The sequence below is a fragment of the Piliocolobus tephrosceles genome, chromosome 4 (assembly GCF_002776525.5).
Source record: "Piliocolobus tephrosceles isolate RC106 chromosome 4, ASM277652v3, whole genome shotgun sequence".
NCBI lineage: Eukaryota > Metazoa > Chordata > Mammalia > Primates > Cercopithecidae > Piliocolobus > Piliocolobus tephrosceles.
The window spans coordinates 29485170-29512125 of record NC_045437.1 but is presented as its reverse complement, the minus strand read 5'-3'; the positions used below and the strand labels follow the sequence as shown (position 1 = coordinate 29512125).

Below are 26956 nucleotides of genomic sequence, written 5' to 3'. Positions count from 1 at the left end.
GTTTGCATTACTCATTCTATTTCACAGAGTAAAAACCTAAAGCTTCATAAGATTAAGTTATTTACCCAGATCAGACAAGTGGCAAATCATGAAAGTGGGACTGGAATGTAGGCAGAGCCATATGACTCCAAAGGCTATGCTTCCTTTCACTAACGCTGTTTTCCTCATAATGCACGAATATAGTATTCTAATGTTAACATGTTACTATGTAACCAAAATGTTAATGCAATTTTAAAAGTATACTAAAATTGTAAAACAATCACACAGATTTTTAAAATAAGTAAATGAGATCTCAAAAAATAGAAAGGAAACACAGCATTAACTTTGACTTTAATTGATTAATTAAATTTCAAAAGTCAATATTATAAATGTATACAATCTTTTTTCAAAGGATATATTATGTTTTATATGAAAATCTGTATGCTCATTCAATAATTATTTCTAAATTTAGATATATCTATCCTCTAAATATGTACAAAGATATATTAATGGGATCATTAACATATGCATAAAATATAAAGTTTGAAATGATATAAATGTTCAACCAGAAAAGACTGGATAAATTATTATAACTATATTATAGAACAAATAAATTAGAGATACAATTTGAAATAGGAAGATACATCTGTGATACATTATTAGATGGAATAAAGATTTCTGAACAGTATGCATAGTGTGATTTCAAGTAGGTAGAAAGTAAGCTAAATTACTATATCTGTTTATGTACATATGTATTCTAAAATTCATTTTTAAAACTCTAGAAAGATATACAACAACTTGCTTGGTGTTGTTAGCTCTGAAGTGAGAATTGGGACAATGCCATAAGGTGGCATTGTGGTGGTGATCAGCAGAGTTTTTCACTTCTTATTCTCAATTATTTTCAGTGATTAAACTTTTTCTTCACTGCATGTACTGAGGCATTGTTTAGCTATTAAAGTATTAATAGATATAGCTAGATGAAGAAGTTCATTTTCTAGATCATTTCTCTAATGTTTCTCAGAAAGCGAAGAACCAGCTGCCTCACTCACCAGCACCACACCACTGCCACTATCACAGAAGTACGTAATACCATTGTCAGTCTTTACCACCTCTCTGCAACCAGGCTAGATACTGTCTGGAAACTCTGGGCAGTTTGGGCACTATAATACCTGGTACAATAAATTGTAGAAATACTTGAGATTAGTCTCTTCTCATCTATCATTCTTATAAACCTTGATGGCCCCCAATAGACAAGCATTTCTCTATCTCTATTTGCAACAGTTTAATATATTGTCACCTAAACTCTCATTTCTTATTGGCATGCTCCTTATTATCACTTAAATTATATAACTAATCTTTCTCCTTTATTTCTCAATATATTTTTGCTTTCCTCTCTGAAACTGCACTGACATTATTTATAATACATTTAGGATCTGCTTCATACCCTTCAGCTTTATGCAAATCCTGCCAAAATCAAATGTAAATTTCAAAAATTTATTAAGATAAAATAAGCTTTCCAATAATTTAGCTTGAAAATCCCTCGACTTTATCAACTGCAGAAAGGAAAGAAAAAAAATCAATGATAAATGTTGAAAAAGAAGTGACTGTCTACAGTGATCATCTAAATAGGAACTCCAAGATAACCAGTTAAATAACTATAAAGAAGATAATTCAATAGGGGGACTAGAATGACTATTATGGCCTGAAATAAATAGCTTTCTGGAAACGATTTTTTGAATATCACACCAAAAGCACAGACTACGAAAGGAAAAAAAAAAAAAAAAAGGGAGTTGGATCTCACCAAAACTAAAAACTTTCAAATAAAAGCACATTATCAACAGAATAAAAAAGCCAGACACATGATAAGAGAAACTTTTGCAAATCATATATCTGACAAGGAGTTGATATCTAGAATATATAAAAACCTTGTATGGCTTAACAACTAAAAAACAAATCATCTATTTGTATTAGTCTGTTCTCACACTGCTATAAAGAACTACTGGAGACTGGGTAATTTACGAATAAAACAAGTTTAATCGACTCACAGTTCCACAGGCTTAATACAAAGCATGAATGGGAGGCCTCAGGAAACTTACAATCATTGCAGAAGGTGAAGGGGAAGCAAGCACGTCTTACCATGGTGGAGCAGGAGGGAGACAGGGAGTGAAGTGGACAGTGCCACATATTTTCAAACAACCACATCTTGTGAGAACTCACTCGCTATCACAAGAACAGCAAGGGGAACGTATACCCCTATGATACAATCACCTCCCACCAGGCCCCTACTCCAACACTTGGGGATTATAATTCGAGATGCGGGGGAGCGGGAGGATGACACAAAGCCAAACCATATCACTATTCAGAAATGGACAAAGAACCAAAATAAACATTTTTTTCAAGAAGATATACAATGGTAAATAAGCACATAAACAGATGCCTGACATCACTAATCATTAGGAAAGCGTAAATCAAAACCACAATATGATACCACTCCATACCCATTAGGACGACTGTTATCAAATATGTATTTATCCACAACTAACGAGAACTGCCCTTGCTTTTGACAACACCCAATCCAGAACAAACTGACATTTTCTTAAATTGTCCTCCAAATCCCCTGGTACAAATCCAAATCATGTATTAAGCCTCTTTTAACAGACCTTTCCTGAGATGTCCTGCAGTTCTCTCCAGCACATTAATAAAAAAAACTGACAAACCCAACTGATGAACTATTGGTGAATTCCTGGTGGTCACTGGCTGCAGGATATCAAAAGTCATAAAATCATAAAGACTTTCTCCCATGGGCATTTAAGGTGAAGGTAAAAATCCCTCCTTACTGTTTCTACAGCATCAAATATTGCAAACAATTTAATCATTATAATATGAACAGGAGTAGGGAAATACTGAGTAGAAAAGGGCAGTTCCCTGGCAAGGGCCCCACCCTCAAGCCTGGAAAACACGACCATAAATAAGAACAGTTATCCCTGTTTTTCTGCTCAAATGTTACTTTTTTGGCCTACCCTGCCCACCCCCCACCATCCTGTGCCCATATAAAACCCAGGCTTCAGCTGGCAGAGAGATAAGTAGTTGAACGTTGAGAGGAGAAGAAGCAACTGAACGTCCCAGACTAACTTCAGATGGTACAATTTCAGACAGAAGCCCCATTGGACCCTGCTGGGCTTCAGGGAAAGATCACCTTCTTCACGCACCATGCCCTTTCCAGCTCCTCTTCCTAATAGTGTAGTGAGTACTTACAATATTCTGGACACACTTTAAGCACATTACATATTTACATTTTTTGAATCTTCTACCCAACAGTTGTAAGAGGTAAATGCTATTATGTTTTTAATTTTCAGATTTAGAAACTAAGCCAGGGAGAGTTTAAATACTTTGCCCAAAGTCACACAGTCAATAGGTAAATGAACAGAATTTTAATTTCAAATGGTTAATACTAGAATTCAGCATCGTAACTGATATGCGCTGGCTATGTTCCCACCCAAATCTCATCTTGAATTCCCACGTGTTGTGGGAGAAAGCTGCTGGGAGGTAATTGAATCATGGGGGCAGGTCTTTCCCGCCGTGCTGTTCTCGTGATAGTAAACAAGTCTCAGGAGATTTGACGGTATTGTAACGGGGAGTTCCCTTGCTCAATCTCTCTCTTTGCCTGCTGCCATCCACTTGTAAGACATGGCTTGCTTCTCCTTGTCTTCAGTCATGATTGTGAGGTTTCCCTAGCCATGTGGAACTGTAAGTCCAATTAAACCTCTCTTTTGTAAATTGCGCAGTGTCAGGTATGTCTTTATCAGGTGTGTGAAAATGGACTAATACATTAACCGTTAAGTCACACTACATCTTATGCATACATTAATGAAATAATATATCATGCTATCCTTTAAATAGGGAGGATGTTACATTTGGTCAGGACTCACAGGAACAATGATATTCTTTTTTTGTGATGTGCATTTTCTAAACTCTCCATATATGTATTTTTTTTTTTTTTTTTTTTTTTTTGAGATGGAGTCTCACTCTGTTGCCAGGCTGGAGTGTAGTGGCACAATCTTGGCTCACTGCAACCTCTGCCTCCCGGGTTCCAGCTATTTTCCTGCCTCAGCCTCCCAAATAGCTGGGACTACAAGCACATGCCACCATGCCCAGCTAATTTTTGTATTTTTAGTAGAGACGGGGTTTCACCATATTGGCCAGGATGGTCTTAACAATTTTTGTAAAAATGACTACATTGCCGTGTTACACTGAAGGGTCATTCCTGAGATTCTAACTGGTTCCCTTGCCTTTGCTTTATTTTTGACCTGAACAGCAGCTTAAAAATATCCCCTTTTCATTCTTCTAGTAGTGATCTCACACTAAGGCCATTACATTTTCTCCCATTAGTGCCGTTTACAAGATCTGGGTCTTTCTGGAATCTTGTCTCAGTGTGCATCAGTAGGACGGACACTACATTTCAGAGAACTTTGTAGTTGAGGAATATTTCATTGTAATTCTAGATAATATCCAGCTATTATCCACATTACTTCTGTTAATGGAAGGAAGGTCTTGAGGTTGAGTTGTCCAGGTTTTTGGCATGTTGAACAAAGAATTGTATGAAATGCACAAAAAAAAAGGAACAAAAAAGCCGTGAAAGCAGGGATTTATTGAAGCCAGAGTAGGGTGGGAGTGGCTAGAGCAAGTGGCTCAAGAGCCCCAGTTGCAAAGTTTTCTGGGGTTTAAGTACTCTTTAGAGGTTTCCTATTGGTTACCCCCGGGTGAATGAAGGATTTGGCCTGTGGCCAATTAGAGGTTGAAGTGAATTGGCCCCAATCAACTGGAGGCCATGATGAGTTGTCACTCTATGCAAATGAAGGAGTGGCCCACGACCAATCAGAGGCCTAAGCAAAGAAGTGGCCCACCCACTCAGAAGCCAGAGTGAATTGATGCCTTATGCAATTGAAGGAGTGGCCTACGGCCTGTCATAGGCACTTTACATTTGTGTTGGCAGTGAAGTGGGGGTTTGTAGGGGAAGTGGCTTCTGGTCTTTTGTTACTTGGACATGGAGAGGTGGGGTTTTCCCTCTGATCCAGTTCTAGGGACTCTGCACAAACTGGCCTTAGGTATTCTGTCTCCAGACCCTATTCTCCTACCTCACTTTCTACTCTATCTAAGGGTAGCAAGTTTTTTCACCTGTTTAGTATTTTTCAGTCAACTAACCAGGGCGAGTTCACTAGGCATTCAGTATCTGCTGAACAAACACTGAGTGCCTTTCAGCAAATGGCCACATATTCTAATAGGCTTTATTAGTTTTCCCAAATAAAATTTGCCTTATTTGGCTACGCAGTTACAACCTATCTATGGAGTCACACTAATAAACCACAAACAAAGTGACTTCCCAACCAGAGGAATTTTAACCTTTGGTTTTCTAAAAATACGCATTCTTCCTTTAGTAAAGACCTGTGAACCATCTTCTAGAGAGTGTGATGTGACCTTAGCATAATTTTCTTCAGAAAATTGGCAATAATATGTTGTCCCATCTGTTGCACAGTGTAGGAAAAATTATTGTATGTTAGTATCAGATGTCTCAAGCAGCATTTGGGGAATTTTCCTAAGATTCTACCGTAATAATGTTACTTAACAGTAAAGTCCCACTTTGATTCACCAGCAAAGAGTGTGCTGACCTCTATGTTTGAAATTACAACTTTTATCAACACTTTCCACATTGTCCTGTTGTGATTCACTCTTTTCTGGTGTTATTGTAAATTGAAAAACTCTATGTAGTTTTGATTGTTTTAGTCTCACACCTCTATGTAGAAATAAATGTGCTGTCTCCTCAGATTGGACTTCTATTCTCATATATATGTATGAAATCAACATTTGGTTATCATTCACTCATCAGCCTAAATGTTATCCCTTTAAAGAGGCCTTTCTTTACAACTCATCATCTCCAATTTTGGTTTCTTCATTAGAATTTAAGTTTTGTGAGAGCAGAAATATTTTCATATTCATGTGGTACCTTCAGTACCTGAGTAGAATGATGTATGGGACAAAATATCTGCTCAACATTGATTTGGTAAATGAATGAATAATCTGAATGACATGTGTAGAACTGAAATCTGAATTTCAAAAACAGTTTATAAAATAACAAAGTAATATTGATCAGATATTTTTTCTTAACTACTGATCAAGTAAATGAACAATTACATATGTATTCATTGTATAAGACTGGGAAAGACTTTTATAACTATGTGTGATGATGTTGGAGTGTCAGGATTTTAAAAACAATCTAAAATAAAAAGAAAAACATTGTTGTGCAGTGTTATACCTCTATTAACTCTCTTCAAATAACTCTATTATACAAAGGGTGTTTTTTGTTTTCAATTTTAAGACTTAATTAAAATATGCATTATCGTCAGCTAAAAGATTCAAGTGCAAATTTTGTACAGCACAAAATACAAGATCTGACGTTAACATGTGTAAATAATAAAAGATTAGGTTTTCTTTCACTAATTAAAATGTTATAGAATTAAAATGAACATAAATGAGCATTTCTATTTTCAATTGTTAAGATTTCTAATTTAAAATATAATCCCCTTTTCTATACACAACTGGATAAAGTAATATGCTTATGACTTAGTTTAGTGAAATGGAGAAGGTGTGATTACGATTTGGCAATGAGATTTTCTTACACCCAGCCTATTTGTATTACATGCTTGGCAGATTCCTATAGGTATTTAGGTTTTTGAATCCAAAAATTAAAACCCTTACTAAGAAGGGAATTACCTCCTATTCTATATTTTGCAATGTTTCTTTATCTTCCATGTGGTCAATAAATAAATCATTATTTAATGATGCACAAAAGTACTTATCATTCTCTTCTTCAGCTTGACAGTATTGAAAAGTTAAAAATGACAAAACAAAAACCTACACACGCTTTTTGACTAACCCTTTAGTTCCACACATAGCACCATTGACATGATGATTATAGCAAGAGCTTGATTTCATTCTAAGGCTGGGTCTTTTAAGAAAACAAAACATGCTTTATTTGGTTTTTATCATAAGGAATGAAGCTGGTGACTTTGTTCTTCTAATCACTTATATAACATAATGTGCATCACCAGATCCACCAGAACATAGGTAGGCTCTGAATCTGCATATGATAAAGCACAATTTATTTACTTACCTAAATTTTTTTCTTCTCTTCTCTTCTCTTCTCTTCTCTTCTCTTCTCTTCTCTTCTCTTCTCGTCTCGTCTCTTCTCTTTCTTTTTCCTTCTCTCTCTCTTTCTCTCTCTCTTTTTCTTTCTTTCCTCCTTCTTTCCTTCCTTCCTTCCTTCCTTCCTTCCTTCCTTCCTTCCTTCCTTCCTTCCTTCCTTCCTTCCTTCCTTCCTTCCTTCCTTCTCTTTTTTTTTTTTTTCTTTTTGCTAAAAGAAAGACTTGGTCCTGGATTTTCAAAAGATCTTATTCAATTTGACAACCTCCAGGAACCCCTTCCCATACCCCTGATTTCAGCCTGGTTTCAAGGAGCCCAAAAACAGAATTTTGCTTTATGGTTTTCTCCACCAACCACTGATCAGTATTCTTAATCTTATTCAATTTGAGCAAATCAGGAACAAAATTATTTACGGCAGTGTGGTGGGGTTTTTTATGTAAAGGGTGATCAAGAATACTGATTTGTAGGATTCTGGAATGAATCCTGGGCATCTTCAAGTTTTTAAAGCTGAAGTTATTAATTATAATTAGGGAGATTCTCAGTCCATAAAATATGGCGTCCCCACTGACCGCCTGCCACCACTCTCCATTTCTGAATAACACAGTGTATCTCTGCTTTCACCTTCCTATCTTAGATCCTATTCCTTACCATGTCATAGGCAGATGCCTCTCACCTCAAAATGGAACATTTACCTTTATCCCCACCTGTAGGCTCTGGCCTACTTTATAATGTGCTTGTGTTTCCATTACGTTTGATGACACAGGTTAACAAACCCTAGGCACCATTACTAGACCAGATGCCATTTTATATTACCATTGACATATATCAAGACCCAGTTTACTATGTTCCTTGGGATTGGAAAAAATGAAAATTTTCTTTGAGAGGCCAGTGCTTACTCATAATGGTATTTCTGGCATTAGTTGTGCCTAAATGTCCCAATGGGTCACGTTGTCCAATAGTTCGGTTGATGACCTTCTGGTAGTTAGAACAGATTTTTAAAAATTATAGATATTTTGAATTCCAGGATAAGAAAATTATGCCTTCCTTGAAAGGCAATATGAAGCCATTCATTGTACGATTTTGAAGAGGGCAGGAAAATGATTATAGTTGCTCTTGAAGAAACTGATTGAACAGTCTAACTTTGGAGAAGGGGAAAATGAAAGCAAAATTTTTCTTTGCTATGTTCCCTCTGAGTGCAATTGCTGAAAAGAAATAATGACTGCTATAGAGGGCTCATTACTTTACATTACTTTATAGAACATTTGAAAATTTATACAAATACTTCCAAAAATAGATTTTTATAAGACCAGAGTCATTTTTGTTTATTTTTATATGTTATTTACAAAAGTGCTGTATGCAAAAATGAGAACATATGTGTAGTATGTTTGTGTTTGCTTCATGTGTGTATATAATCCATATTAAAGCTAACTTATTAATTTAGTTTGGAACAGTATCTGAAACAATTTATTAAATGATCTCATTACAAAAGCTAGTCTGGAGTCACTGAGATGCAAAATTTCCATGGTGCACACCAGTTTAACACCACTTTTCTAATTAACTATTCAGATCTCATGCAGAGAAAAGGAGAATTAACACTTAAAGGAGATTTGTGTAAAATATTTGGACAAGCTATAATCAATGACTGCATTTTCCTTCTTCGTTGAGTTAAAGCAAACTTAAAAGACTTCACACATTACAAAAATTGTTAAGAAAATAATTGTGAATGTAATATCAGTGGAAAATATTTTTATTTAGAATGAGGGGAAACTATAATTTACTGTTCATTTTTAAGTAAGACCCAGAACTAGAGAAGACTGACAAAATATTGAAATGTTGAACATACAAATGTTATCCTGTATATGAGAATTAGCTACTGTCTTATCATATTCCATGTAGTGTCTATATTTCAATCCATGTTGATATGTCCCAGTACCTAGTCTAGTCCTTCCAAGCTGATCCACACTTACAGCGAGAGAGGACATTTGTTTTCATGACTTAGCTTCAGCTGTCTGCTTCTGACGATAGATATGAATTACCCTCATTCAAGTGATTAACCAAATGAAAACTTCCTTCCATGTCATTAGTAGATCTTTGGCACTAAAATGAAAGTAAAATTAATCTTTTTTGATTAAAAAATTGGATGCTTAAGTAATCTAAATAGTAGCTGTGAAGACATTGTCATTGCTACTGTAACTTAATCCTACTTTCTCTTACTACACACATAAATTTTTGTGAGTAGCAAGATACATCAGTGACTATCATCGCAAATGGGAAAATATCCAGGAATTTTATAATGGGCTGAGAAATAAATGAAAATAAATGCTACAATCACAACCTGAAAAAAAAAAAAATCACTGGTAGTGCATAAAGTGCTTCTAAAGGGAGAACGCTAGGTTTTCTAAAATGTATTAATATATTATCTTCTAGATAACTTAACAATGTCTTATTGATAGACAGTTGTGTGTGTGTGTGTGTGTGTGTGTGTGTGTGTGTGTGTGTGTGTGTCTGAACAAAAGATATTCATCTGGAACTCCTTCTCATCAGACTTTGATTTCCAGATGCGGTCACTATTTTGGAGTTTGGTTCTGCTCACAGCATCCTAATGTGAGATTCTGCCTGAAGTCTTTTTCAAAGTGACCACTTTGCAGGTTGTTAAGCACTAGGTAAGCCATTGTTTGCCAGCATTTGACTGAAGATGAGAATAAGTCATTTCGCTTTAAATTCAAGCTTTGGCATGCCTTTCCAAGGTCATGTGAGTGAGTGTGTAAACTGTGTGTATGTATATTCATAGATGTGTGTGCATAATTGGTTAACAGCTTGCCCAGTTCATTTCCTCAAACAACGCTACTTATGAATCCTCTGCTGATAACATTAGCATCTATAACAGCAGCATGATAATGACGGACGTCACAGAGCTCTGTGTGTCTAGTACAGTGCAAAATATAGCCTATCTTCCTGTATTTTTAAAATGTCTTTCTGAGAAAGGGATTATTGTTTGAAATTTTTATTTGAAATTATTGTTTGTAATTAATCATACCTCCATTAAGTATTTATTGAGTGCTCACTATGTGCCAAGCTCCAAGATAGGCGGTCAAAACATGCAAACTGGCCTAGTTTTGTGTTGTTCATATTCTGGGATGAGGAAGTACGCAGCAAGCAAAATTAAAGCTACTAATTTACATAGGATGTTAGAAGATGATTAGGGCTAGGAAATGTAAAGCAGGTAAGGGGGGCATATGAGTGAAGAAAAGAGGATGGCACTGTTATCCATTGTAGTTAATTAGGTTTGGGTTCATAAAGAAAGTGGCTACTGATAAAAAGTTTAATGAGGAGAGACAAAAATTATCTCAAGCAAAGGAATAAGCAGCAGAAAAGCCATGAGGTAGAGCTTGCCTGATATTTGAAGACCATCATGGAAGCTGTTAAGTCTGGAATGGAGTGAACAAGGGGGATGGTAAAAGCAGGCAAGGTCAGAAACGGAAGGAGTGGAGAAATTGTAACCTCATATACACCTTTGAGCACGGGGCTAATAAAAGCTCATCTGTGGGGTTTAAAAAAATATTATCTGTTACTCTCTAGGGAATATGCTATAGAAAGGCAAATGTGGAGATTTAGATATCAGTGAAGCGGCTAGGGCAATAAATCAGAAAAAAAAAAAAAAAGAAGATAATGTGTTGGTTTAGATAGAAGATTTAAAAATCGTCCAGTCACATACTAAGTAAATTTGAATCCAGGTCTGCCTTAGTTCGGGCTTATACCTGTGCATCCCATGTGTCTGATCCCGCATGGTGATGACTCTGTTAGCCTTTGTACAGTGAGTGCAAGTTTGTTTCCTGGAGTTCTGAAAGACATCAGGAAGAGGACCTTGAGACCAAGTGTTATGGTTAGTAGCACTGGCTTTGGTTTTGACAAAACTGTGACACTGGTGAAAGCCCTAGCTGTACTATAATTTTAAATAAATGTTTCATTACATTGGGCTCTCCAGTGCCTGGGTAGCCCACGTCTTGCAACGGAAATGATCATTTCCATAACAATGACATAAGGAAAGCAAGGAACAAATAATGTCATGCCACTGAGCGAAAGAAATCAACAGAGTTGCCAATATTTTTTTTCTTTTTCAGGCTGTGAGAGTAGTTCTTTCAGAAAGGGCACACTGCTGTGAATTCTCCTTACTGTTCTGTGGAGCATGAAGACATGGCAGTTATTTTATTTCTTGAGAGAGTAAGTAACATTTCTGCTCTCAAAAGTTTCAAATCCTATCCTAAATCGATAGGCTTGAAGTGAGTATCTAGATGATTCTGGCGATAATTTGAAAGATGCTCTAAATACTGGGGAAACAATGAAAAGATGCATCCTAATGTGGTGGAGTAAAATTAGATAAATAGAATAAAATATATTGATACATTTTGTTTTCGTTGTTTCCAGAGGAGAAAATGAAATACAAATGTCATGTAGATCAAAATCTGTCCAGGTAAAATTCAAGGATATGTGTATCATCATGTTGTTTTCAAAAAAGAATGCTGAATAATAAGTTTAATAATATGTTTAAATTATCTTATATGTCTTTAGAATTATCAGGATTATATTCTAGAAAATCATAGTAATTGGGTATTTACCAAGACAGCACGGATTTGAAATGCAAAGGAAAAGAATGCCTGCAGGTTTGCCTGATTCAGATGATGTTTAAGCCTTATATTTCCTGGTTTTAGACAGTAAAAGCAGCACTTTTAATGCTTGCATTATGCGGCTAAGTACAAAATTAGTACTCAGCACACTGAAGCAGGGGCACTGGTGTATAGTTCCCAATATTCAAAAGGCAGAGTTTATAACTATACTAAGGACACCCGCCCACACACACGCACACAGCGTATACTAGAAAATATTATTAGAGAACATCAATAAATATGTATTATGCAGTTTTCAAAATTTAACTATTATGATTAAATAGGAACTTCTCTTTATTAACATTGTTAAGAATTTTAAATTCGTTCTAAAAGAATTGGCTGTGGCTTTAACAAACTGTGATTTTAAAGACAGATTTAAGAAATGCATATTTAATATCAGCTAGTTACTGCTAAATAGTATCTTATTTCCGACTCTTATATGTTATAATTTTTAACGCAAACTTATAAACGTAAATTAATATTTTTGTTATCCCTTACTAAATGTCAAGGATCCCATTTTACTCGTCATTTATCCACACCCAAAAGTTTTTTCAGCCTTGATCCTCTTCTACTTATTATGTTAACTCATCCTTCCTTTCACAGTCAAATTCCTATTCTAGTACCTTTGTCTGTTGCCTTTTCCTCATTATTTTTCACTACTCAATCTGGCTTCATCTTTGCAATCTAGCTTCTTTTTATCAAAGTCTCCACAAGAACTGTGTCACTAATTCTGAACTTTTCCTAGCTTCAAAACCAATGCAAACTTCAGTGTTGATTTTCCTTAATTTTTTGGCAACATCTCTCTCCACTGAATAATCCCTACTTTCAAAAAAGCCTTCCCAATGAATTCCTTGAAAAACATTGAATTGGGTTTCCTATTCTTCTCATAATTAATTCCAAGACTTTTTATTTTATTATCTTCTCTTCTTACATCTCCCATTTAAATGTTGTCCCCCAGTTCTCTATAAAGAACCTTCTTCTCTGTCAATCTGCATGTCTGTTCCATGGGCCCATACTCATTTACCTTCTTTCACTTACAACCAAACTCAGGCAAATCCAAATATGCATAAACAGCCTAATACCTGGTCTTCTAATCTGAGAGCCACCACATTGAACCTCTGCTTCACAAATGCTTGTGGATTGTCTCATTACCCCATCACAACTTTTCTAATAACAAATTTATTTGTCCTCTGTGAATGATCTTCTTTTCAGCAATCTTTAGTATATTGAAATGAAGCTCATCCAGTGAACGTTCCAAGTAACCAAACCAGAAACATCCTTCTCAGTGACCCTGAGTGATATCTAGGGGTGTGGTTTGTCCTCCCAAAACTCAGGCCCAAATTTGATTCTTAATGACAGAGTTTGGAGGTGGGGTCTAGTGAGAGATGTTTGGCTCATGCAGGGGGATCCTTCGTGAAGAGATTAACGCCTTCTCACAAGGGTGAGTGAGTTCTTGCTCTTGCAGGAGTGATTTATTTGGTAGGTGCAAAAGTAATCGCAGTTTGAGCCATTATTTTTAAATGGCAAAAACCACAATTACTTTTGCACCAACTTAGTAATTCTTGAGAAAGAAGATTGCTATAAAAAGCCTGGCATCCTTGGTTTTACTCTTCTACTTTCTTTCTCACCATGTTATCTCTTTGAATATACCCACACCAAGTATTGGTTTTCTGCCAAGTATTGAAACAGTTTGAAGCCCTCACCAGATGCAGCTACCCAATCTTGACCTTTCTAGCCATCAGAGTTGTGAGCCAATTCTCTTTTCTTTGTAAATTCCCTAGTCCCAGATAGTCCGTTATAGCAACACTAAATGGATTAAGGCAGAAAATTGGTACTGAAGAGTGGGGTGTTGCTATACAGATACCTGAAAATGTGAAAGCAGCTTCGGAACTGGGTAATGAGAAGTGGCTGGAAGAACTAGAAGAAGCTGTCTAAGCAGTCTGTATTGCCATAAATGGAGCATTAAGGGTGATTCTGCTGAGGGCTCAGAAAAACTCAAAAACACAAGGGAAAGTAAGGAACTTCTTAGCCATTGGTTATATGGTTATGGCCAAAATGCTGATAGAAATATGGAGAGTAAAGGCCATTTTGATGAAATCTTGGGTGGAAATGAGGAACAACATCATATTGGGTACCGCAGAAAAGATCATCTTTGTTACAATGCAGTGTTGGGGCATAAACACAATGCAGCCAAGTTCTTTGCTGTGGGCCCTCCAATCATAGGCCCACAGCAAAGAACTTGGCTGCCTTGTGTTCATACTCCAAGAGTTTATGGAAGGCAGAACCTGAGAGGTATGAACTAGTATATCTAATAGAAGAAATTTCTAAGCAGCAAAGCAATCAAGGAGCTGTGGGGCTACTTTTAACAGCTTACATTGAGTTACAACAACAAAGGGATAAACTGAAGGCGACATTTACAATTAAAAGGGAAGAAGAGTGTAAACATTTGTGAAATTCACAGCTTGGGCATTTGGTAGAGAATGGAAGAACATTTTCAAAAGAGGGAGGCAAGGGCAAATGACTAGGACTCTTTGCTAAAGGAATTAGCACAGATAAAAGGAATCCAAGTGCTAATAGTCAAAACTGTAGGAAAAAAGCCCTAAAGATATTTCAAAGATATTCTAGACCACCCCTTGCATCACAGGCCCAGAAGACTAGGAGAACATAATGTTTTCAGGGGACTGACCCAGGGCACCACTGCCTTGAGATGTCTTAGGATACCACTCTCTGCAACCTGGCCACTCCAGATGGAGCAGCTATGGCTCATGTTGCCCCAGGTGAGGCTCATGTCACCACTTGCAAGGGCACAAGTAGGAAGCTTTGGAGTCTAGATAGTCTTAATTCTGCAGGCACATGAAATGCAGGAACCATGGAGAGATGGCTTCCTCCACTGAGGTTTCAAAAAATGTACAGAGAAACCTGCAGGCCCAGGTAGAGACTTGTCACAGGGACTGAGTCTGTCCAGAAAATCTCTGTTAGGGCAATACTGAGAGGAAATTTAGGGTAGGAGACACTGCAGTGTGTTCCCACCAGGGCAGTGCCCAGGGAGGGGATGCTGCTGGAACCCTAGAATTGTAGTAACTGGAATCATCCGACCTCAGCCTGGAAAAGCTGTAGGCATGTAGGTGGAACCCATGAAAACAGCCAAATGGATTCCTATTAGCCAAGTCAAGAGATGAGGCTGCCAGAGGCCCTGGGAGACTACCACTTGCACCAGTGTGACCAAGATGTGGGACATGAAGTCAAAGGATATTATTCTGGAACTTTCATATTTAATGTTTACACTGCTGAGTTTCAGACTTGCTTGCATTAGAGGTCTATTACTTCTATCTTCTTTCAGTTTCTTTCTCTCCTCTTGAATAGGAATGTCTACCCTCTGTCTATTCCACCATTGTGTCTTGAAAGTAAACAGCTTATTTTTGATTTTATAAGGTCAGAGCTCAACTTTGAGGCTTTTAAGTTGGTGCTAGAACAAGTTAAGACTTCTGGTACTATTGAGAAGATATGACTGATTGCATTTTGCATGTGAGAAGGACATGAGTTTTGGGGACCCAAGGGCAGAATTATATGGTTTGGATATGAATTTTCTCTTCCAAAATGCATGTTGAAATTTGATCCTCTATATGGGGGTATTGGGAGATAGAGCCTCATGGTAAGTGTTTGAGTCATACAGACAAATTTCTCATTTATAGATTAATGCCCTCATTCCCACAGAGGGGAGCAAGTTCTTGCTCTCACAAGGATGATGTAGTATTTCTTGAGAGAGCAGGTTGTTAAAAATAGTCTGCTTCCTCAGCTTTCCTCTCATTTTCTTTCTTACCATATGATCTCTTCACACATAACTGCTTCCCTTCTGCTTTCTGCCATGAGTTGAAGCAGTTTGAGGCCCTCACTAAATACAACTGCCCAATCTTGGACTCAAAACACCTGAATTTTGAGCCAAATAAGCTCCTTTTCTTTATGCATTACCCAGTCTCAAGTATTATTGGCAGCAACAGTCTTAAACAGACTAAGACATTTAGCCAAGTCACAGAGTTCTATAGATTTTAAGTATGTGACAGCTACTCAAATTCCACACTTACAATACCCTTGTCAATGTTTTCTTCCACCTATCATCCTTTCTCTAAAAGCGCTTAATAGACTCACTCTTTTGAATCTGGATTTTCACTGACTATCTATATTATATTCAACAGCTAGAATAATTTTGCTTTCAGAAAGAGATAAAGAGATTTTTTTCCTGTAGCACAGTAATTTCATTTCCAAGAGACCTTGGCTTACCAACAATCATTACATGAATAAGTTTTACATCCTAGAAAAATGTGCCAGGACGTTTCTAACTAGCATCCCCCACTCCTGATAAATACACATATCAATTTGGATGTTAGGAATTTTTAATGTCTATGTAATATATGGAGAAGTTCTTCAAATTTTAGTAGCAAATGTGAACCCTAGGGAGACATATATTTTGCTGGAATGAATAAATTTATGAGCTCCTTAGGATCAGTTCTTGGGGGACATAAGGTGCCCAGGTAGCTTACTTTAGTAAATGTTCATTGTTCTACTAATCTCTAAGTTCCTGTTTGCTCAGCTACTTATTCCCATGTCACTGGGAATAAAAACTGGGTTGTTAAGGAGAATACAGAAAAAAATTTCCTAAGTGAAGAAAAAAGGGAAAGATAAATTATATAGCAGGGGTAGTAAACTTAGGTGATAGAAAGGAGATTTTTAACTGGAAATGTCATAAAATTTTTCCTGATTGATGTACATCTGAATTTTCCCTGAATCATTCCTTTTTCTTTCCTCCAAACAAACTGCTGTTGGCATAACACAACACTCAGTCTCTTATTGTTTGATCTTATCACTTCCAATTAGTTGTAGGTGTTTTTAAGGTGTAGTAGAAATATCTGTGCCTTATAAATGCATTCAACATGGCAACATAAAACCTGGCTTTCTCCATTCTCAGTCCATGCTTTGTAGTGCTCTATATTAATTATTCTTATCTGATGTGTGCACTTCTCTCATTTTTCCATTGCATTGTAAGATTCTTAGAAGAAAGAAGCCACATCTTTAACCTGTATTATACTTTCCACAACCTCCCCACTTGTTTCATTTCTCCAAAATCTAAAATACTGGTTTAAATATTTTATATATTATAAATAGTATGGCAGCAAGTTTTAAACATAATTTTCAAAAGATGAAAAAAACCCACAAACATCTTGGCTTTTCAATTCAACTCTCTATTCACGCTCTCTACTTGCACTTTCTCTCTACGTGAACTATTATTATTACTCCTTCTGTATGAAATAAACCAGAAAATAAGCAGAATATTACAATCTGTTGGAATTATCTTGTGGTTAAAATCAATCTACTAACCACACAGAAAAACCTCAAATACACATTTCATCTGTATAAGAAAATGAAGCAGTCTGATTTCTACTGCTGTTCACTTAGTTTTTATTTACAGCTACCAAGGTCGCAAATATTTCATCCCAGGAAATTTGTTTGAAGGTAGAATTCCAGTATTCCCATATAAGGGCTGCAAACCAAATAACACAATCACTACCACAGATTATTGCTTTATAAATAGTCTCAACAAAGTGCATCTTGTGATTATTATTTTATCAGAAAATAATGTGTTATTGGGTAGCAATATGAATTATCTATTTTCTTATTTTATAAAGGGAAGTCTATGTTATATAGAATTGCATTTTAGATATAATGACTCTAGTTTCCTACTTCTGTTACAATTATTGTCATATGTTAAGGCTTGTTCTAATACCAGACCAATATACGGACAGTTCATAAAATAAGTAGTTTTTGTTTTTGCAGAAGAAACAAAATATCTTGAAGTGCTACAGAGCAATTGTTATGTTTCTTCATCTCTTGGAAAGGCTCTTTCTGTTGCTGCAAGTCCTAGTGAGTTATAGTTCTTTTATAACATGAAAAAAGATAATGGCTATAATACCACTATGTGAATTTCAACTTTCAACCCTCTCTCTAAAGTTAAAAGTTAGCTTTCAAAGCTTTTAGAAGACTGCTGCCCTTTCAAACTACATTTCTAGTGCATCAGTCTTATTGATTTATTCATAGTAAATGTTATCTGCTCCTTCCTTGTGTGTGAAACTAAAGAAGGGCTACATAAGTGCCTCCTAAACCCTGGCAACCTTCTCAAATGCACTTGGCTAAATAGTGAAAACTTATTCTTTCTGGTCAAGACAGTGGTCACACTGGAGAGGAAAAATGGGCTCTCAGTGCCAACAAGGATAAGTCATAAATTCTAGTTTACCACCAATATCAAATGGGAACTGTTTCACCATTCCAGGAACTATTATTTCCAGAAAGTGATAGAGCCTCTCCAGTAATAAAAGCATTGATCCTCAACTGAACTCTGAGTATCTGATGTAAATTGGAGGAGTCTTTTTGAAGAAATCCATTTCTGTAGTCTCGAAGTCCTTCAGTTTAATATGGGTGAATGCATATTAAAGAAATGAGTGAGGCAGCTTAATTCTACCATTTAAAATACAGAACTAAAAAGAGAGAAGAAAAGTGACTTCTTTCAATTATAATACAGTCTCTTATTTCTTTTTATTTATGTATTAATCATACACATTATTTATACTGTTAACCTCCCTTTTGCATTGTATGATTTATTCCATGTGCCAATTTATATGCAACTGAATTATTTATTATCATGTAAAGGTTTATAAGTCTGAGAAAGCCTACAAAAGCTTTACTTTTGTCCAATAATGAAGAAAATATAGAATATGCAAGTTCTTTTCATTGACTTTATTTTTTGTCCATTGAAAAAAATAGAATACATTCTCTAGTATTGGAAAAGGTCCACAATGCCTGGACTTTCCTAATTTCATATAAAATAAGATAAAATAGATAATTCCACTTAAAGGAAGATAAACTAAGATGGTTTGATCCAAATGATTTGATACCTAGCACTCATTCCCGTTTTCAATACTTACATAGATAATAGCAAAGCATATTATGATGGAACCAATGATGAAGTTATTACTCTTTGAAAAGTAACTACAAAGAATTCTCCAATGGTACTGATTGGTCCTGACCCATTCAGATATGGCGGTGGGCCTGATGTGTGATTAACAGAGATTCTAAGCAGAATTATAGTGCTTCATTCTTCAATGTAAATTGCCCAGGAGCCCCTGGCTTTTGAGATAACCATTTAATATAAAAAAAAAAACAAAGCCCAAAGCCTATTTGATAAAATGGAAACATAAAATACTTGAAAGTCTTATCATAACTTCAAACCAAAAAACATACAATGAATGCATACACAAAAAATTAAAAGCAAGAAACTAAATTGTCTTATTATAGAAAATTATCTTCACTAAAGAAAGACAGGAATGAAAAACAAAAAAGAAGATACTAGAAAACAACCAGAAAACAAATAACAAAATGGCAGGATTAAGTCCTTACTTACCAATAATAACATTGAATTTAAGTGGACTAAACTTTCTAATCTAATAGTAAGTAGTTAAATGAATTATTTTAATATGTAGTTGAATGGATTAAAAAACAAGACATATTGGTCTGTTGCCTACAACAAACATACTTCCCATATAAAGACACAAGTAGACTGAAAATACAGAGATAGAAAAAGATTCCATGTTAGTGGAAACCACACACACACAAAAAAAGTCAGGAGTAACTCTACTTAAATCAGACATAATATATTTTAAGACAAAAACTATAAGAAATGACAAAGGTGATCATTATGCAATGATAAAGGGGTCAATTCAGCAAGACAATATAACAGTTTTAAATATGCTTGCACCCAACACTGGAGTACCCAGATGTATAAAGAAATTATTACTGGATCTAAAGACAGGGGGAGAGAGAGAGAGAGAGAGACCCTATTACAATAATAGATGGAGACTTCAAGATCCTACTTCCAGCTCTGGGCAAATCTTCCAGACAGAAAATCAACAAAGAAACATCAGACTTCTCGGAGCTGCTCGGGCTGCGCGCGGAGCGGGCTCCGGAGGGAAGTCCCCAGACAAAGGGAAGCGCCGCCGCCGCCGCCGCCGCCCCGCTCGGTCTTCCACCTGTCCGCGACGCTCGCCGGGGCCGCGGCCGCCCGAGGGACTCTGAACATGTCGGGGATCGCCCTCAGCAGACTCGCCCAGGAGAGGAAAGCATGGAGGAAAGACCACCCGTTTGGTTTCCTAGCTGTCCCAACAAAAAATCCCGATGGCACGATGAACCTCATGAACTGGGAGTGCGCCATTCCTGGAAAGAAAAGGACTCCGTGGGAAGGAGGCTTGTTTAAACTGCGGATGCTTTTCAAAGATGATTATCCATCTTCACCACCAAAATGTAAATTCGAACCACCGTTATTTCACCCGAATGTGTACCCCTCGGGGACAGTGTGCCTGTCCATCTTAGAGGAGGACAAGGACTGGAGGCCAGCCATCACAATCAAACAGATCCTATTAGGAATACAGGAACTTCTAAATGAACCAAATATCCAAGATCCAGCTCAAGCAGAGGCCTACACGATTTACTGCCAAAACAGAGTGGAGTACGAGAAAAGGGTCCGAGCACAAGCCAAGAAGTTTGCGCCCTCATAAGCAGCGACCTTGTGGCATCCTCAAAAGGAAGGGATTGGTTTGGCAAGAACTTGTTTACAACATTTTTGCGAATCTAAAGTTGCTCCGTACAATGGCGAGTCACCTGAGGGGGTTGGGCGGGCGCCATCTTCCATTGCCGCCCTGGGTGCGCGGTCTCAATTCGCTGAATTGCCCGTTTCCATACAGGGTCTCTTCCTTTGGTCTTTTGTATTTTTGATTGTTATGTAAAACTCGCTTTTATTTTAATATTGATGTCAGTATTTCAACTGCTGTAAAATTATAAACTTTTATACTTGGGTAAGTCCCCCAGCAGCGAGTCCTCGCTCTGGGATGCAGGCATGCTTCTCACCGTGCAGAGCTGCACTTGGCCCCTGCTGGCTGTATGGAAATGCACCCTCCCTCCTGCCGCTCCTCTGTAGAACCTGGGCTGTGCTGCTTTTGAGCCTCAGACCCCAGGTCAGCATCTCGGTTCTGCGCCACTTCCTTTGTGTTTATATGGCCTTTTGTCTGTGTTGCTGTTTAGAGTAAATAAACTGTTTATATAAAGAAAAAAAAAGAAACATCGGACTTAATTTGCACTATTGACCAAATGGATCTAATAGATATTTACAGAATATTTAGAACATTTCATCCAATGACTAAAGAGTGAACATTCTTTTCCTTAGCACATGGATCATTCTCAATGGTAGGCCGTATGTTAGGTCACAAAACAAGTTTTAAAACGTTCAAAAAATTGATGTAATATCAAGTATCTTCTCTGACCACAAATGAATAAAACTAGAAATTAATAACAAGTGGAATTATGGAAACTATACAAATAAACAAAAATTAAACAATATGTTCTGAATGACCAGTGGATTTATGAAGAAATTAAGAAGGAAGTTGAAAAAGATCTTGAAACGAATAATAATGGAAACACAATATGCCAGAACATTTTGGATATAGCAGAAACACTACTAAGAGGAGAACTCCCAGTTATAAGTGCTTACATTAAAAAAAAAAAAAAAAAAAGAGGAAAAACACCTGACAAAGAATTTAATGATGCATCTCAAAGAACTAGAAAAGCAAGAGCAAACCAAACCCAAAATTAGTAGAAGAAAAAGGTCAGAGGAAAAATAAATGAAATTGAAATGAAGAAAAGAATACAAAAGATCAATGAAACAAAAAGTTGGTTTTTTGAAAAGTTAAACAAAATGACAAACCTTTAGCTGAACTAAGAAAAAAGGAAGATTCAAATAAATAAAATCAGAAGGGAAAAAGGAGACATTACAACTGATACTTCAGTTATTTAAATGATCATTAGCGTCTACTATCAGCAACTAGATGCCAATACATTGGAAAATCTAGAGGATATGAACAATTCCCTAAATACATACAAACTATAAAGAAAAACCAGGAAGAAATCCAAAACCTGAACAAACCAGTAACAAGTAACAAGATTAAAGCCATAATAAAATGTCTCCCAGTAAAGAAAGCCCAGGAACTGCTGGGTTTCCTGCTGAATTTTACCAAGCACCTAAGGAATGAATACAAATCTTACTCAAACAATTCCAAAAAATAGAGGAGGAGGGAATACTTCCAAACTCATTTTCCAAGGCCAGTATTACCCTGATACCAAAACCGGACAAAAATACATCAGAAAAAGAAAACCACAGGCCAATATCTGCGGGGAATATTAACACAAAAATCCTCAAGAAGATACTAGCAAACTGAATTCAGCAAACATTAAAAATGTCATTCATTATGACAAAGGGGGATTTATCCCTGGGATGTAAGTATGGTTCAACACATGCAAATCACTCAATGTGATACATTATAAAACCAGAATGAAGGATAAAACCATAGGATAATTTCAATTTATGATGAAAAAGCAGTTGATAAAATTTGACATCTCTGCATGATAAAACCTTAAAAAACTAAGCGTAGAGGCAACATACCTTAGCATAATAAGAGCAATACACAAAACATGTTCAGCTAGTATCAGACTAAATAGGGAAAAACTGAAAGATTTTCCTCTGAGATCTGGAACATGACAAGGATGCCTACTTTTACCAGTGCTATTTAACATGGTACTGGAAATCCTAGCTAAAGCAATTAGACTGGAGAAAGAAATGTAGGGCATCCAAATTGGAATGGAAGAAGTCAAACTATCCCTAATTCAAGATGATATAACCCTACATTTAGAAAATTTTAGAGACTGCATAAGAAAATTATTAGAATTGATAAATTCAGCAAAGTTGCAGAATACAAGCTCAACATACAAAAATTAATAGCATTTCTATGTGCCAACAGTGAGGAATTTGGAAAAAGATTTTTTAAAAAGATAATCCCATTTACAATAGCCACACATAAAATTAAATGCCCTAGGGTGGGGCAGGGTGGCTCATGCCTGTAATCCCAGCACTTTGGGAGGCCAAGGTGGGGGATCATCAGGTCAGGAGTTCGAGACCAACCTGACCACCATGATGAAACCCTGTCTCTACTAAAAATACAAAAAATTAGCCAGGCGTTGTGGCATGTGCCTGTAATCCCAGCTGCTCAGGAGGCTGAGGCAGGAGAGTCGCTTGAACCCAAGAGGCAGAGGTTGTGGTGAGCCAAGGTTATGCCACTGTATTCCAGCCTGGGCAGCAGAGAGAGACATTGTCTCAAAAAAAAAATAATAAATAAAAATAAATAAAATAAAATAAAATAAAAATTAAATGCCTGGGAATTAACTAACAAAGGGAAAGAACTCTATAATGAAAACTAAAACACTGATTAAAAAAATTGAATTGGACACCAATAAAAAAGGAAAAATATGCCATGTTCATAGTATTGTTAAAATGTCTGATATGGTTTCGTTGTGTACCCACCCAAATTTCATTTTGAATTGTATTTAGTTCCCATAATCCCCATGTGCTGTGGGAGAGACCCAGTGTGAGGTAATTGAATCCTGCGGGATGTTACCTCCATGCTGTTCTCATGACAGTGAGTGAGTTCTCACTAGTCTGATTGTTTTATAAGAAGCTTTTCCCTCACTTCACTCTATAATTCTTGCTGCCACCACATGAAGAAGGACATGTTTGCTTCCCCTTCTGCCATGATTGTAAGTTTCCTAAGGCCTCTTGAACCATGCTGAAATGTGAGTCAATTAAACTTATTTCCTTTATAAATTACCCACTCTTAGATATGTCTTTATTAGCAGTGTAAGAACACACTAATACAATTAATTCGTACTGAGGGAGTGGGGTGCTGCTGTAAAGATACCCCAAAATGTGGAGGCAACTTTGGAACTAGGTAACAGGCAGAGGCTGGAACACTTTGAAGGGCTCAGAAGAAGATAGAAAAATGTAGGAAAGTTTTGAACTTTCTAGAGACTTTTAGAGCTTAGAAAACAGGAAGATGTGGGAAAGTTTAGAACTTCCTAGAGACTTGTTGAGTAGCTTTGAGCAAAATGCTGATAGTAATATAGACAATAAAGTCCAGGCTGAGGTGGTCTCAGATGGAGATGAGGGCCTTTTTGAGAACTAGAGTAAAGTTTACACTTGCTATGCAGAGAAACTGGTGGCATTTTGCCTCTGCCCTAGAGATCTGTGGAACTTTGAAACTGAGAGAGATGATTTAGGGTAGCTGACAGAAGAAATTTCTAAGTGGCAAAGCATTCAAGAAAAAGTCGAAAATGAAAGTTTGGAATATTTGCAGCCTGATTATGTGAGAGTAAAGAAAAACTCATTTTTCTGGGGAGAAATTCAAGCCTGCTCCAGAAATTTGCCTAAGTAACAAGGAACCAAATGTTAATTACAAAGACAATAGAAAAAATGTCTCTAGGCATGCCAGACCTTCCCGTCACAGGTCTGGAGGTCTAGGAGGGAAAAATGGTTTCATGAGACAGGCCAGGGACCCCATGCTCTGTGCATCTTTGGTACATAGTATCCTGAATCCCAGCTGCTTCACCTCTAACCGTGGCTAAAAGGGGCCAACATACAGCTCAGGTTATTGCTTTGGAGGATGCAAGCCCCAGACCTTGGCAGATTCCATGTGGTGTTGGGTCTTTAGGGGCGCAGAAGTCAGGAACTGAAGTTTGGGAACCTCCACCTAGATTTCAGAGGATGCATGGAAATGCCTGGATGTCCAGGCAGAAGTTTGCTGCAGGTGCAGAGAACCTCCTGGAGAACCTCTGCTAGGACAGTGTGGAAGATAAATGTGGGGTCAGAGCCCCACAAAGAGTTCCCACTTGGGTGCTGCCTAGTGGAGCTGTGACAAGAGGGACACCATCCTCCAGACCCTGGAAAGGTAGATACACCAACAGATTGCACCATGCTCCTGGAGAAGCGGCAGACACTCAACACCAGTCTGTGAAAGCAGCCAGGAGGTGGGCTGTACCCTGCAAAGCCACAGGGGTGGAGCTGCTTAGGGCCATGGGAACTTACTTCTTGCATCAGTGTAATTTGGATGTGAGACATGAAGTCAAAGGAGATTATTTTGTAACTTTAAGATTCACTTACTGTCTTATTGGATTTTGGACTTTCATGTGGCCTGTAGCCCCTTTGTTTTCATTAATTTCTTCATTTTGGAATGGGTATATTTACCCAATCCCTATACTCCCATTGTATCTAGGAAGTAACTAACTTGCTTTAGATTTTACAGGCTCATAGGTGGAAGGGACTTGCCTAGTCTCAGATGAGACATTGGACCTGCACTTTTGAGTTACTGCTGAAATGAGCTAAGATTCTGGGGGACCGTTGGAAAGGCACACTTATGTTTTGAAACGTGAAGACATGAGATTTGGTAGGGGCCAGAGGCAGAATGATGTAATTTGGTTTTGTCCCCATGTAAATCTCATCTTGAATTGTATTTCCCATAATCTGCACGTGTCTTGAGTAGGACCAAGTGTGAGGTAATTGAATTGTGAGTTCTGTCACTTCCATCCTGTTCTCATGATAGTAAGTTCTCACAAGATCTGATGGTTTTATAACTGGTTTTTCCCCTGTTTTGCTCTGCACTTTTCCTTGCTGCTTCTTTGTGAAGAAGAAGAAGGTTTGCTTTTTTTCCTGCCATGATTATAAGTTTCCTGAGGCCTCCCCAGACATGCTGAACTGTGAGTCAATTAAATCTTTTTTCTTTTACAATTACCCAGTCTCAAATATGTCTTTATTAGCATTGGGAGAACAGACTAATGCAATGTCTACAGATTCAATGCAATCACTATGAAAATACCAATGACATTTGTCACATAAATAGAAAAAATAATCTTAGGGACCACAAAGAACCCAGAATAGCCAAAGCTATCCTAAACAAAAAGAACAAAACTGGAGGAATTACATTACCTGACTCCAAATTATACTACAAGGTGATACCAACCAAAACAGCATGGAACTGGCAAAAAACAGACACATAGACCAATCAAACAGAATACAGAATCCAGAAACAAATCTACACAGTGGATTCATTTTCGACAGAGGTGCCAAGAACATACCCTGGGGAGACAGTCTCTTCAATAAATGAAGCTGGGAAAAGTAGATATCCATATGCAGAAATATGACACTAGACCCCGTCTGCCACCATATACAAAATCAAATTAAAATGGATTAAAGACTTAAATCTGAGACCTCAAGCTATGAAACTACTACAAAAAAAATTGGAGAAAATCTTCAGGACATTGGTTTGGCCAAAAATTTAATGCACGGTACCCTACAAGCATATGCAACCAAAGCAAAAATGGACAAATGTGATCACAAGTTAAAAACTTTCACACAGTCAAAGAAACAATCTACAGAGTGAAAAGGCAACTCTCACAGTGATAGAAAATATTTGCAAACTATCCATCTGACAAGGGATTGGTATCCAGAACATATAAGGAGTTCAAACAACTGTATAACCAAAAGAATCTCATAATTTGATCAAAAGTAGGCAAAAGATTTGAATAAGCAATTTTCAAAAGAACATATACAAATGGCAAACAGGCATATGAAAAGGAGCTTGGCATCATGGATCATAGAGAAATGTGAATCAAAACTAAAATGTGATATCATCTCACTCCAGTTAAAATGGATTTCATCCAAATGACAGGCAATAACAAATACTGTGAAGGATGTAGAGAAAAAAATACCATCATACACTATTGGTGGGAATGTAAGTTAGTACACTCACTATTGATAACAGTTCCTAGGTTTCTCAAAATCTGAAAATTGAGCTGCCATATGATTCAGCATATCATTGCTGGGCATATATCCACAAAAAAAATACATCAATATATCAAAAAGATATCTGCACTCTAATAGCTAAGAGTTAGAAGCAACCTAAGTGTCCTTTAACAGATGAATGGATAAAGATAATATGGTACATATACACAATGGAGCACTATTTAGCCATAAAAAAGAATGAGATCTTGTCATTTGAAACAACATGGAGGGAATTGGAAATCATTATGCTAAGTAAAATAAGGCAAGTATAGAGAGACAAATAGTGCCTGTTCTCATTTACTTGTGAGATCTAAAAATCAAACCAATTGAACTCATGGAGACAGAGAGTAGAAGG

At 36.9% G+C, this 26956-nt stretch overlaps 1 protein-coding gene across 1 annotated transcript; it reads left to right on the top strand.

Moving 5' to 3' along the window:
- Window positions 1-19818: 19818 nt before the first annotated feature.
- On the top strand, window positions 19819-20977 carry UBE2I (ubiquitin conjugating enzyme E2 I). Its single transcript, XM_023195766.3, has one exon. The coding sequence runs from the start codon at window positions 19964-19966 to the stop codon at window positions 20438-20440; it is 477 nt and encodes a 158-aa protein (XP_023051534.1). The 5' UTR covers window positions 19819-19963; the 3' UTR covers window positions 20441-20977.
- The last annotated feature ends 5979 nt before the right edge of the window (window positions 20978-26956 follow it).